The 14,377-nt window shown below is 42.8% G+C and overlaps 1 protein-coding gene across 1 annotated transcript; it reads left to right on the forward strand.

Moving 5' to 3' along the window:
• The first annotated feature begins 631 nt into the window (after positions 1-631).
• On the forward strand, positions 632-5,939 carry LOC138855310 (uncharacterized). The gene is made up of 2 exons (XM_070104036.1): positions 632-826; positions 2,876-5,939. Exon 2 carries the CDS (start codon positions 3,182-3,184, stop codon positions 5,144-5,146), a length of 1,965 nt encoding a protein of 654 aa, XP_069960137.1. The 5' UTR covers positions 632-826; positions 2,876-3,181; the 3' UTR covers positions 5,147-5,939.
• Positions 5,940-14,377: the final 8,438 nt, after the last annotated feature.

Genomic DNA, 14,377 nt, shown 5'->3' on the forward strand with positions numbered 1-14,377 from the left:
ATAACCTTGCAGTGGAGTAGTAGTGTGTGTCTCTAGCTCTGTGTTCTATCACACTGGGGACTGGGTGTGACTGGATAACCTTGCAGTGGAGTAGTAGTGTGTGTCTCTAGCTCTGTGTTCTATCACACTGGGGACTGGGTGTGACTGGATAACCTTGCAGTGGAGTAGTAGTGTGTGTCTCTAGCTCTGTGTTCTATCACACTGGGGACTGGGTGTGACTGGATAACCTTGCAGTGGAGTAGTAGTGTGTGTCTCTAGCTCTGTGTTCTATCACACTGGGGACTGGGTGTGACTGGATAACCTTGCAGTGGAGTAGTAGTGTGTGTCTCTAGCTCTGTGTTCTATCACACTGGGGACTGGGTGTGACTGGATAACCTTGCAGTGGAGTAGTAGTGTGTGTCTCTAGCTCTGTGTTCTATCACACTGGGGACTGGGTGTGACTGGATAACCTTGCAGTGGAGTAGTAGTGTGTGTCTCTAGCTCTGTGTTCTATCACACTGGGGACTGGGTGTGACTGGTTAACCTTGATGAAACCACTATTATTTTTTTGGTTACTGTTGAAAGTGAGTCTGGCAGACCTTGGGTTTGTAATACAATACTTGTTAGAGACTGGATGACCTTGCTTCGTTGATGAAACTCCGAGTTTGTCTTCCTGATGTGAATGCTAAATGTTAGACTTATTATTATGAGTGAGTCTGGCAGACCTTGAGTTTCTTGCTGGTGAGAGTATAAAAGCTAGAACAATAGGCTACAAACACACAGTACTTACATTCACAGTGTAGTTTGCACATTTAATAAGTTAAAGACTTGACGTGGCTCCATATTGGTAAGTTAAAAGTTCCTATACTATGTTTCAGCATTTACTTACACTAAGTTTAATATAGACTTAGTTCTCATCTATTAACACAACTAACTTAGCATTTACTGGACATATATTGTTATTTGTTGTACTTTGAATCTCGGCAAAATTTGAATAAATCATCTATTTTAAGCTTTGTTTCTAGCTATTTTTCAGTGCTATAACCAATCAAAATCATGTAAATATCTGTACAATATATTCCATTCTATTAATAGAGACCAATAAATGATAACTGAAATATTAAACAATGTTCCAAAATATAGGTTAAAATTAGTGTTTTAATAAGAAAATAAGAAAGATTCAGCTATCTTTTCTCATTATAAATATTACTAAGTACACACTAACCCCAAAGATATAACATCTCGTGTTTATGTCATTATTTACAGTAATTTACCATTTACTGCCCGGTGGCCTGGTGGCTAAAGCTCCCACTTCACACACGGAGGGCCCGGGTTCGATTCCCGGCGGGTGGAAACATTCGACACGTTTCCTTACACCTGTTCACCTAGCAGCAAATAGGTACCTGGGTGTTAGTCGACTGGTGTGGGTCGCATACTGGGGGACAAGATTCAGGACCCCAATGGAAATAAGTTAGACAGTCCTCGATGACGCACTGACTTTCTTGGGTTATCCTGGGTGACTAACCCTCCGGGGTTAAAAATCCGAACGAAATCTTATCTTATCTTATCTTAATTATAGGTTTGATTACCTAGGATAACCAAAGATTTTAAAATTATTTAGACTCTATTAAAAGAAGTATTTCAGTTAAAAAGTAAAGTCAGGAGCTGTAATACAACTCTTATAAGTCTTTTCCACTTAATTTTATAGACAGGTAAATACATATAAGCTTGATATAAAGGAAATATTGGTTGAGGAGGTTCCTGAGAGAGTAGTTTTAAATTCAGCCACCAGGTGGCAGCATCAACTGGGCCCTCAAGGGGCGGAATTTATATACATATTTATTTATTTATTTATTTATTATTAATTTGAACATGATACAGAGAAGTACAATGGAATGAGGATGATAAATGTAGTAACAATATATTGGCACTGATGCATTTAATATTTGTGGTTGTGAATAATAAGGGTTACAAGGAGGTATTAGTGGTTGTTGTTGTTGTTGTTGTTGTTGTTGTTGTTGTTGTTGTTGTTGTTGTTGTTGTTGTTGCTGTTGTTGTTGCTGTTGTTGTTGCTGTTGTTGTTGTAATACATTAATATAATTTTCTTTTAATAATTTAAAGCGGTCATACAAATTTTTTTGAAATTCTGTTATCTGTTTTTCTGTTTATTTCTTTGTTCTTCATGTAACTGAATATAATTTTTAATATAATCATCAATAATTTTTGTAATTTCATCATTTTTTATATTTTTTGTCCATTCTAATGTAAGTCTAAAAGAGATCGACACCATGCCTAACCCTTCTAGGGTAGGGTAGGTGCCTGAGCCCGAGCTTTTGGCTCGTAAGTCTGTTATTCCCATTATCCGCCTTGGGGCGGGGATGGCAGACCAGAGAGGCCTAGCTTGTGGCTAGGCCTGGGGACAGTTGGTCCCAAAGATGAGGAGGTACTTGTGCCTCCTCCCATGGGAGACTTAGGTCTCAGACACTCCCTAAAGAGGGAGCCAAGGCCGGGCCACCACTTGGAAAAGGCCCGGGCCGGGAGAATACCGGCGAATATTTAACTAACTAACTAAGTCTAAATGAAAATGAAGGAAGACTAGATAACAACGTTATGAGCGATTCTATTAAAGACACAAGAGTTTCTTTGGGAATGTAATTTAGTGTTTTATCATCTATAATAAGAGGCAAATTCGATGGAATTAAATTATCCAAAAAATTTTCTATACTGTTATTAGAAATTTTCGAATAATCCATAATTATATTTGAACTTATCTTCTCAAATTAAATACATTAGAAACCATAATAATTCTTTATTTTTATTATATAAACATGAAATAAATGAAATGAAATATAGTAATCATCAATATTAATATTTTTTCTTTGTTTTTATTTTACAGATATGGGATACACTGAATTATGTCAAGAATAAGAAAAAGTCCACTACTTATTTACCCTCATCTCAAGATTTCCTGTAATGTATTGTTAGAAAATATATATTTTTTCTCAATAGAAAAAAAGGGTTGACTCAGAGGATGGAGACAACGGCCGAGTTTAATTAATAACGCCGCCTCCTGGAAATACCCCAAGATAAGAATGTACTCAGACTACAGAGGTGAAGAGAAAATTATTAACTGCACTGAGTAAATGATAATTCTATGTAGAATAATTCAGGTCAGTAAATTTGTGACCTAAGTAGTGTTGAGATGGCAGCGGTTGTAGTGGCTTCTACCTCAAATATCAGAGATGAAGAAAGTCAGAGTGTGTTTAGACACTCACTCAGACGATACTGCCCAAAATTTAGATATTATACATTGAAACGGAGTAAACTTAAAGGATTAAATGAGAAAGAGCTCAGATCATATGCCAAAAATGGTATTTATTACTATTACAGGAATAATGGCAAAACTCCAACCACAATGGCCTTTTTGTGCCATTTCTGTGATTCAGTTGTTTCAGAGAGAAATGTTCCTAGACACATATGTTTACATACCAAAAAAAAAAAACTTAATATTCATACACCCCAACTGATAGATAAAATTTTATCAATTCTACATAGAAAAGCAAATATGCCTTATCCTGATACTAGAGGAATAAATGGGAATCCAGGAAGTAAAACACTTTTTAAGAAATTTAATATTGAAGCTTTAAAAAAAAATAATATAGTGTTGAATGCCTCCTCATTCCCACCAACATTTCACTGTACATGTTGTGGTGTCTATTATTATGTAGATGAGTTCAATGATTCTAATGAAATCATCAAAGAACATTTACGAGTAAAGAAGAGAAATAATGTAAGGGATGATGATAATCTTTTACACTATCTAAAAAAAATAATTAAATATGAAACTCATATTTATAAAAATATCTCTATAAATGATGATGATGATGATGATGATGATGATGATTATGATGATGTTGTTGATGATAATGATGATGATGATGTTGATGATGATGATGATGATAATGATGATGTTGTTGTTATTGATGGTGATGATGATAATGATGATGATGATGTTGTTGTTATTGATGGTGATAATGGTGATGATGATGATGTTGTTGTTGTTGATGATGATGATGATGTTGTTGATGATGATGATGATGATGATGATGATGATGATGTCAGTAAAATATTACTTCAGAAAATTTTATATACCAGAAGTATTCATTTTTCTAAGAAAGAAGTAATATATGATATTAGAATGTATAAAAAACATGAAAGAGATGATGACAACAGAAAAAGAAAAATAAATGATGACATAACTACTGAAGTTAAGAGGAAGAAAATTAAATTTGAAAATTCACAACAAGAGCAACAAGAACAAGAAAATAAACATGAACAAGAACAGGGACAAGAAAAAAATATTGAACTTCAAACAGCAGGAAATTCAATAATGCCAGATTATATATCCTATAATGAAAAAATGTCAAATTCAAAGTTTATAACAAATATCCAAAACACCACTCAACCATACACTCAACCATACACTCAACCATACACTCAACCATACACTCAACCATACACTCAACCATACACTCAACCATACACTCAACCATTCACTCAACCATACACTCAACCATACACTCAACCATACACTCAACCATACACTCAACCATACACTCAACCATACACTCATCAACCATTGCCTTCTAATGTAGATTTAGAGGAGCCTGCTAGACAGAGATGGGCAGACGTTCAGTGTGGCCAGAAATCAAGAGTCTTACCACTTCCAGCATATTATAATACTACAACTGATACTACTACTACTACTACTACTACTACTACTACTACTACTACTACTACTACTACTACTACTACTACTACTACTACTGTTGAAATGCGGCCTCCACCATTCCCACCACTAATATCATCATTACAAAACAATCTGAAATCATCTATGTCAAACAGTTCAATAAGACTGGACTTGGACTTGGACTTGGACTTGGATTTACAAGCACCATCACGCTTTACAAATAAAAGAATTAAACATATTAAAGAGAAAATGAGATATGTTGAACATCCTCTAGCCAAACAATTTACTGAAGAGGCTACTCAGTTTCTTAAATTTATAAGCATGAGTAGAAAGAAAGCATACCTCATTATTAATCAATGTATGGAGAAAATTATAAAGGAAAATGAAGAACTAAAATTATACAATACAAGTAAGTAATAATATAATTAATTTTAATTTTATGTACAGTATAAAATATTTTTGGGAATATTTTGAGGAACTGTTAAATGTTGATGATAATAGGGAAGTTCTGATTTCGTGTATAGGACAAAGAGGAATAACATCTTGTAGAAGTAAGAAAAGAGCCGAGTTTTAAGTGTGGGGGGTTTGTGAGGCAGTGAGAATAATGAAAGTTTTAAGTGTGGGGGGTTTGTGAGGCAGTGAGAATAATGAAAGTTTTAAGTGTGGGGGGTTTGTGAGGCAGTGAGAATAATGAAAGTTTTAAGTGTGGGGGGTTTGTGAGGCAGTGAGAAGAATGAAAGTTTTAAGTGTGGGGGGTTTGTGAGGCAGTGAGAAGAATGAAAGTTTTAAGTGTGGGGGGTTTGTGAGGCAGTGAGAAGAATGAAAGTTTTAAGTGTGGGGGGTTTGTCAGGCAGTGAGAAGAATGAAAGGGTGTAAAGTAGCTGGAATTAAAATGAGTGAATGGTGCACTTAGGAGTCTATGGAGACAGAAACCTTTGTCCATTGAAGCAAAGAGGGTTTTATGGGTGTAAACCTTGAGTGATGAATGTTACAATGAGGAGACGGCTGGAGGTAGTGGAGAAAGTGGTGTTGCATGTTTATAACTGAAGTGTTAAGACCCACACCAGTCCACTAATACCCAGGATGTGACCCACACCAGTCCACTAATACCCAGGATGTGACCCACACCAGTCACCTTAACACTCACGATGTGACCCACATCAGTCACCTTAACACCCACGATGTGACCCTCATCAGTCACCTTAACACCCAGGATGTAACCCACATTAGTCACCTTAACACCCAGGATGTAACCCAATCAGTCACCTTAACACCCAGGATGTAACCCACATTAGTCACCTTAACACCCAGGATGTAACCCACATCAGTCACCTTAACACCCAGGATGTAACCCACATTAGTCACCTTAACACCCAGGATGTAACCCACATCAGTCACCTTAACACCCACGATGTGACCCACATCAGTCACCTTAACACCCAGGATGTAACCCACATCAGTCACCTTAACACCCACGATGTGACCTACATCAGTCACCTTAACACCCAGGATGTAACCCACATTAGTCACCTTATCACCTTAACACCCAGGATGTAACCCACATTAGTCACCTTAACACCCAGGATGTAACCCACATCAGTCACCTTAACACCCAGGATGTAACCCACATTAGTCACCTTACCACCCAGGATGTAACCCACATTAGTCACCTCAACACCCACGATGTGACCCACATCAGTCACCTTAACACCCAGGATGTAACCCACATCAGTCACCTTAACACCCAGGATGTAACCCACATTAGTCACCTTAACACCCAGGATGTAACCCACATTAGTCACCTTAACACCCAGGATGCAACCCACATCAGTCACCTTAACACCCAGGATGTAACCCACATTAGTCACCTTAACACCCAGGGTGTAACCCACATTAGTCACCTTAACACCCAGGATGTAACCCACATCAGTCACCTTAACGCCCAGGATGTAACCCACATTAGTCACCTTAACACCCACGATGTGACCTACATCAGTCACCTTAACACCCAGGATGTAACCCACATCAGTCACCTTAACACCCACGATGTGACCTACATCAGTCACCTTAACACCCAGGATGTAACCCACATTAGTCACCTTATCACCTTAACACCCAGGATGTAACCCACATTAGTCACCTTAACACCCAGGATGTAACCCACATCAGTCACCTTAACACCCAGGATGTAACCCACATTAGTCACCTTACCACCCAGGATGTAACCCACATTAGTCACCTCAACACCCACGATGTGACCCACATCAGTCACCTTAACACCCAGGATGTAACCCACATCAGTCACCTTAACACCCAGGATGTAACCCACATTAGTCACCTTAACACCCAGGATGTAACCCACATTAGTCACCTTAACACCCAGGATGCAACCCACATCAGTCACCTTAACACCCAGGATGTAACCTACATTAGTCACCTTAACACCCAGGATGTAACCAACATCAGTCACCTTAACACCCAGGATGTAACCCACATTAGTCACCTTAACACCCACGATGTGACCCACATCAGTCATCTTAACACCCAGGATGTAACCCACATTAGTCACCTTAACATCCAGGATGTAACCCACATCAGTCACCTTAACACCCAGGATGTAACCCACATTAGTCACCTTAACACCCAGGATGTAACCCACATTAGTCACCTTAACACCCAGGATGCAACCCACATCAGTCACCTTAACACCCAGGATGTAACCCACATTAGTCACCTTAACACCCAGGGTGTAACCCACATTAGTCACCTTAACACCCAGGATGTAACCCACATCAGTCACCTTAACACCCAGGATGTAACCCACATTAGTCACCTTAACACCCACGATGTGACTCACATCAGTCACCTTAACACCCAGGATGTAACCCACATTAGTCACCTTAACACCCAGGGTGTAACCCACATTAGTCACCTTAACACCCAGGATGTAACCCACATCAGTCACCTTAACACCCAGGATGTAACCCACATTAGTCACCTTAACACCCACGATGTGACCCACATCAGTCACCTTAACACCCAGGATGTAACCCACATTAGTCACCTTAACACCCAGGATGTAACCCACATTAGTCACCTTAACACCCAGGATGTAACCCACATCAGTCACCTTAACACCCAGGATCTAACCCACATCAGTCACCTTAACACCCAGGATGTAACCCACATCAGTCACCTTAACACCCACGATGTGACCCACATCAGTCACCTTAACACCCACGATGTGACCTACATCAGTCACCTTAACACCCAGGATGTAACCCACATTAGTCACCTTAACACCCAGGATGTAACCCACATTAGTCACCTTAACACCCAGGATGTAACCCACATTAGTCACCTTAACACCACCCGTCTGACAAGACAGTGATGAAGTGAATGATGATGAATTTTTTTTCTGTTTTTTTTTTTTTTTTTTTAGATCAGCCTTAATATTACACTATTATATTCTATTTTATTTGATTCGCTGCTATGGTATCCCGGCCCGGGTTTCTTCCATTTTGGTGACCCGACATTGGCCCCCCCGGGTAGGGAAGTGTCATTTATCTTTTCTTGCACATGCGTGGCAGTTGTTCAGTGGGAAGGGGGTACTTCACCGACTCTGTGGCCAGATGACATACCAAACGTTAGTGTGCACTAACGGCGGCTAGTGTGCGGAGCAATGGAGGCCCAAAGCAGGCTCTCACAGTGACTTCAGCAGGGGGGGGGGGGCCAGATGACGTGCAATGACTGGAAGTAAGGTTTCCAAGCCTCTGATGGCTAAATACACAAGATGTGCTGCCTCATCCTCTCGGGCCTGCTCCACTGGGGTCATTGGGAAGTGTCTACGGCAAAGGGGCATCATAGCCGGGCAGTCTAACAGGTAGTGCACCAAGGGATTCGGAACCATTCGGTCACAATGGGCACAGAGCTCCTCTCATGCCCGTTCAACAATCCGTGCAGTGGTGGGATACCCTAAGCGTAGGCGGTGGATATGCACCCTCAGTTCTCTGGAATGTGTCCGAATACTTGGAGGGGGTGCCCTGTGGGTCGCCCTGACATACCAGCGGAGGCTCCGTGAGTCCCCAGGGTCAGGGAGTGGATGCCTGGCTGCACCGGCAGCCCACAGCTCAATCTGGCTGAGGCAGATGGAGATTGCAGCACGTGGCTGTGCCTCGAGGGTTGCAGTCCTAGCAGCCTCATCTGCAGCATCATTGCCAGGGATACCCACATGGCTCAGGATCCAGTTGATGGTGGCTCTGTGACCCTGGGCCATGAGAGTCTGCAGGTCACCCCGGATGGATGTGATTAAGTGTATGTTGTCCTTCGGCTCTCTGCATAATTGCTTGGATCGCTGCCTGGAATCAACGTGGATGACGGGTGTATGCTGATGGTCTGCAAGAGCATGCTGCAGAACATGTTGGATGGCAAAGAGTTCAGCCTGGAGGATGGTGCAATGGTCTGGGAGGCGCCAACCTGCTGTCAGATTGCTGTGGAATATCCCAGCAGCTGTGCGGCCTGCCACTGGGTCTCTGGAGCCATCGGTGTAATATGGCACACACCCTGAGCCTTCCGCACCCACAATGCTAGCCGAGGCAAGTCGTTGCAGAATGTCCTGGGTGCAATGCCTCTTGCTGTCTGGTAGGGTTGTCCAGTGCACTGCCAACAGCGCTGGTGCCCAAGGGGGCGGCACCATGTAGTTCGCTGCCAGTCTGTCGCAGCCTCCCACCTGGAGCAATGTCATGGGCAGGAGCTTCTGTGTGGCATCTGCTACCGACCACATCCATCGGCGGCCGGGATTCAGTGGAATTACCTGTCCCTGGTGGACCCGTAAATCCCTCATCAGTTTGCCAGCCCATGGGAGTCGGAGATACTTTGTGATCCTCTTGGCAGCTACCAGTTGGATCCTGTCTTCAAGGGGCTGCAGCTGCACCTCATGGTTCAGAGCCACTGCATTGGCCCACCTAGGAGCCCCCAGCATGGCCCATACAGCTGTGTTCTGGATCACACAGAGGGATTTGATGTTTGTGGGTCTGGCATGAGCCAGAGCAAGTGCCCCATAGTCAGTGAGGGAGTGTATTGCCTGGATGTAGAACAACCTCATGACCTCGAGGCTGGCCCCTACCCGAGGGTTGGCTATGGCACTCAATGCCCTGATCCTCTGCAGAGCCCTCTCTTTAATGTGGTGCACATGTTTCTGGAAGGTGAGGCGCCTGTCAGTGTAGATGCCAAGGTACCTATAACTGCAAACCCACTCCAGGTCAATGCCCAGGACCCACAGCCTTTGACTGGGTACCCTGGTGCGAAGGATCATGGCTTTGGATTTTGCCGCAGATATCTTGAGTCCCAAGTGACGATAAGTGGAAGGCAGCAGATCGAGGTCCTCCTGGGCACGCTGCAAAAGCCGGCGCTTCCTAGGCACGACAAGTGCCAGGTCATCGGCATAGCTCAGGAGGAAGGTGCCTCTGGAGAAAGGCAGGCGCACCAGCTGGTGCATCAGTACATTGAACAGGGTGGGGCTCAGCACCCCGCCCTGTGGAGTGCCATTGTCCAGGGTCTTGAGAGAAGAGGCATGCCCCTGGAAGCGTACCCGGGCCCGCCTGTCCTGGAGATAGGAACGAAGCCATTAAAGCAGCCTGCCTTTAACCCCCCAGCAGGTCAAGAGTGAGAGGATGGCAGGTGCACCGGCTAGCTCAAAAGCTTTCTCGAGGTCAAGAAAGACAACAATGTGGGCTTGGGTGTCCGACCCAATGCCGGCCAGTACAGTGGTAAGGCTTTCGAAAGTGCCCACTCCTCTGGTGAAACCATAGAGGTGTTTATGAGGAGGGCCAAGCTTCCACCTCAGGCGCTCCAACACCATCCTTTCAGACACCTTCGAGATGCAACTGGTGAGGGAGATGGGTCTCACACTGCCAGGATCCCCAGGCTTAGGTATTGGTATGATGTCAGCCTCCTTCCATACGACAGAGAGTTTGCCAGCTCGCCAAGTCTGGTTGACGACCCCCAGGACAGACACCTTCGAGATGCAACTGGTTAATATTACACACTGAACACACTGATGTACTCACGAAAAGTTATTTATATCATTAATGTTAAGTTAAATTATCTAAAAAAAAAAAAAACAGATTTGCTGTAGAACATATGAGTTCACTTGTTAATCCTTTTATTTTTTAGATAATGATGACAGGCAACTCAATCCCATTAACTAACCTCTTATCTTTTAGATGATGATGATAATGACAATAATGATGCTAAAAACGATGACAATAACGATGGCAACGCCAACAATAATGACAATATTAGTGACAACAATAATGAAGACTCCATCTTCATCATAGATGAAGATATGTGAATTATCAGACCTTTTCTCCGATATAATGATGCATCATCAAAAAAAATTCTGTAAGTTAATAGTATTATTTTTAAAATAAAAATTATAAAAAATATTATGTGCTTTTATAAATATATATTTAAACCCAAAAAATATTACTATTAAATATTTTTACATAAATAAATTTTGTTTACTTAAAAATATTGCTATGTAATAACAATATTTAATTACTAAGATAGTAACTAATTATAATTGATGAATAAAGGATTTTATGATTTTAATATATTATAATGATAAATGATTTTATTAAGAGAAAAGTTTTTATTATTTTAACCCTTTGACTGTCGCGGCCGTATATATACGTTTTACGAGGTGCTGTGTTTGACGTATATATACTCATAAATTCTAGCGGCTTCAAATCAAGCAGGAGAAAGCTGGTAGGCCCACATGTGAGAGAATGGGTCTGTGTGGTCAGTGCGCACCATATAAAGAAAATCCTGGAGCAGGCAGTGCATAATGAGAAAAAAAACTCCGACCGTTTTTTTTAATTAAAATGCCGACTTTGTGGTCTATTTTCGTATAGTATTTATGGTTATATTCTCGTTTTCTTGGTCTCATTTGATAGAATGGAAAATATACTACAGAAATAAAGGTGTTTTTGATTGATTTTACTATAAAAAGAGCCTAGAAATGGAGCTCAAAGTAGGGGAAATGTTTGATTTTTGCCAATGTTCAAAAGTAAACAAATGATGCCATTGTCCAATAAATGTCCAACTAGCCATTCTAATATGCAGTCATGAATGGGTTGATGTTATTTATATAGTTATTACAGCATTGCAGTAGTCTGCATAATAGTAAGTCTAATATTTTTTGTTTGAATAAAAATTCAAAATAGAAAGCAAGAGTAATATCAGAGGGGCCTGGAGACGTGACTGATGAACAAAGAAAATGTTATTTTAGAGCCAGGAATGTCTGCATTGTTCATTCTGGACCTTATTTTGAAATTGTCATATTTTTTAGTTTTCGTGAAATTGGCCAAATTGCAAATTTCTGACCACATTATTAGGTAGTTGAAATCAGTAAATGGGCAGTTTCTTGTACTCAGTCGATAGAAAATATGAAGTTCTAAAGAAATAGCTATGAGTTTGGGCGACTGGAACAATGGAATTAGCCGAAAATAGGGCTCAAAGTGGGCGAAATCGCCGATTTGTAAACAGCGCCGAGGTCGCTAACTTCGCGAGAGCATAATTCCGTCAGTTTTCCATCAAATTTCGTTTTTTTTGGTGTCATTACAATCGGGAAAAGATTCTCTATCATTTCATAAGAAAAAATATTTTTTTTTTTTTAAATTTTGCGATACCAGGAGACACCTCAGGATTGGGGGTTGCGACAGTCAAAGGGTTAATATAGACATATCAAATATATGTACAACATTATATAATAAATATATGTACAACATTATATAATAAATATATGTACAATATTATATAATAAATATATGTACAACATTATATAATAAATATATGTACAACATTACAAAATAAATATATGTACAACATTTTATAATAAATATATGTACAACATTATATAATAAATATATTCTATTCTATTTTATTCCATTTGATTCGCCGGCAATCCCTGCCCGCGTCTCTTCCATTTTGGTGACCCGGCATTGGCTCCCCGGGTAGGGAAGTGACATTTATCGTTACTTGCACCTGTGTGGCAGGTCTTCAGCAGGAAGGGGGGGGGGTACCTCACCGGCCCTATGGCCAGATGACGTACCAAACGTTAGTGTGCACTAACAGTGGCTGGTGTGCAGTGCAATGGAGGCCCAAAGCAGGCCCTCACAGCAACTTCAGCGGGGGGGGGAGGGAGGATGACATGCAAGGACTGGAAGTAAGGTTTCCAAGTCCCTGACAGCTAAGTACACAAGATGTGCTGCCTCATTCTCTTGGGTCTGCCCTACTGGGGTCATTGGGAAGTGTCTACGGCGAAGGGGCATCGTAGCCGGGCAGTCTAACAGGTAGTGCACCAAGGGCTGCAGAACCATTCGGTCACAATGGGCACAGAGCTCCTCTCGTGCCCGTTCAACAATCCGCACAGTGGTGGGATACCCTAAGTGTAGGCGGTGGATATGCACCCTCAGTTCCCTGGACTGTGTCCGAAGACTTGGAGGGGGCACCCTGTGGGTCGCCCTGACATACCAACAGAGGCTCCATGACTCCCCAGGGTCAGGGAATGGGCGCCTTGCCGCACCAGCAGCCAACAGCGCAATCTGGCTGAGGCTGATGGAGATCGCAGCATGTGGCTGTGCCTCGAGGGTTGCAGTCCTAGCAGCCTCATCTGCAGCATCATTGCCAGGGATACCCACATGGCTCGGGATCCAGTTGATGGTAGCCCTGTGACCCTGGGCCATGAGAGTCTGCAGGTCACCCCGGATGGATGTGATTAAGTGTATGTTGTCCTTTGGCTCTCTGTGCATAAGCGCTTGGATTGCTGCCTTGGAATCAACGTGGATGATGGGGGGATGCTGATGGTCTGCAAGAGCATGCCGCAGAGCTTGTTGGATGGCAAAGAGTTCGGCCTGGAGGATGGTGCAATGGTCTGGGAGGCGCCAACCTGCTGTCAGATTGCTGTGGAACATCCCAGCAGCTGTGCGGCCTGCCACTGGGTCTCTGGAGCCATCAGTGTAATAAGGCACACACCCTGGGCCTTCTGCACCCACAATGCTAGCCGAGGTAAGGTGGTGCAGAATGTCCCGGGTGCAATGCCTCTTGCTGTCTGGTAGGGTTGTCCAGCTCACCGCAAACAGCTCTGGTGCCCAAGGGGGTGGCACCGTGTAGTTGGCTGCCAGTCTGTCGCAGCCTCCCGCCTGGAGCAATGTCATGGGCAAGAGCTTCTGTGTGGCATCTGCTACCGACCACATCCATCGGCGGCCGGGATGCAGTGGAATGACCTGTCCCTGGTGGACCCGTAAATCTCTCATCAGTTTGTCAGCCCCTGGGAGTCGGAGATACTTTGCAATCCTCCTGGCAGCTACCAGTTGGATCCTGTCTTCAAGAGGCTGTAGCTGCACCTCAAGGTTCAGAGCCACTGCATTGCCCCACCTAGGAGCCCCCAGCATGGCCCGTACAGCTGTGTTCTGGATGACACAGAGGGATTTGATGTTTGTGGGTCTGGCGTGAACCAGAGCAAGTGCCCCATAGTCAACAAGGGAACGTATTGCCTGGATGTAGAACAACCTCATAACCTCGAGGCTGGCCCCAACCCTAGGGTTGGCCATGGCACTCAATGCCCTGACCCTCTGCAGAGCCCTC

Source organism: Cherax quadricarinatus, chromosome 89 (genome assembly GCF_038502225.1).
Source record: "Cherax quadricarinatus isolate ZL_2023a chromosome 89, ASM3850222v1, whole genome shotgun sequence".
NCBI classification, from domain to species: Eukaryota; Metazoa; Arthropoda; class Malacostraca; order Decapoda; family Parastacidae; genus Cherax; species Cherax quadricarinatus.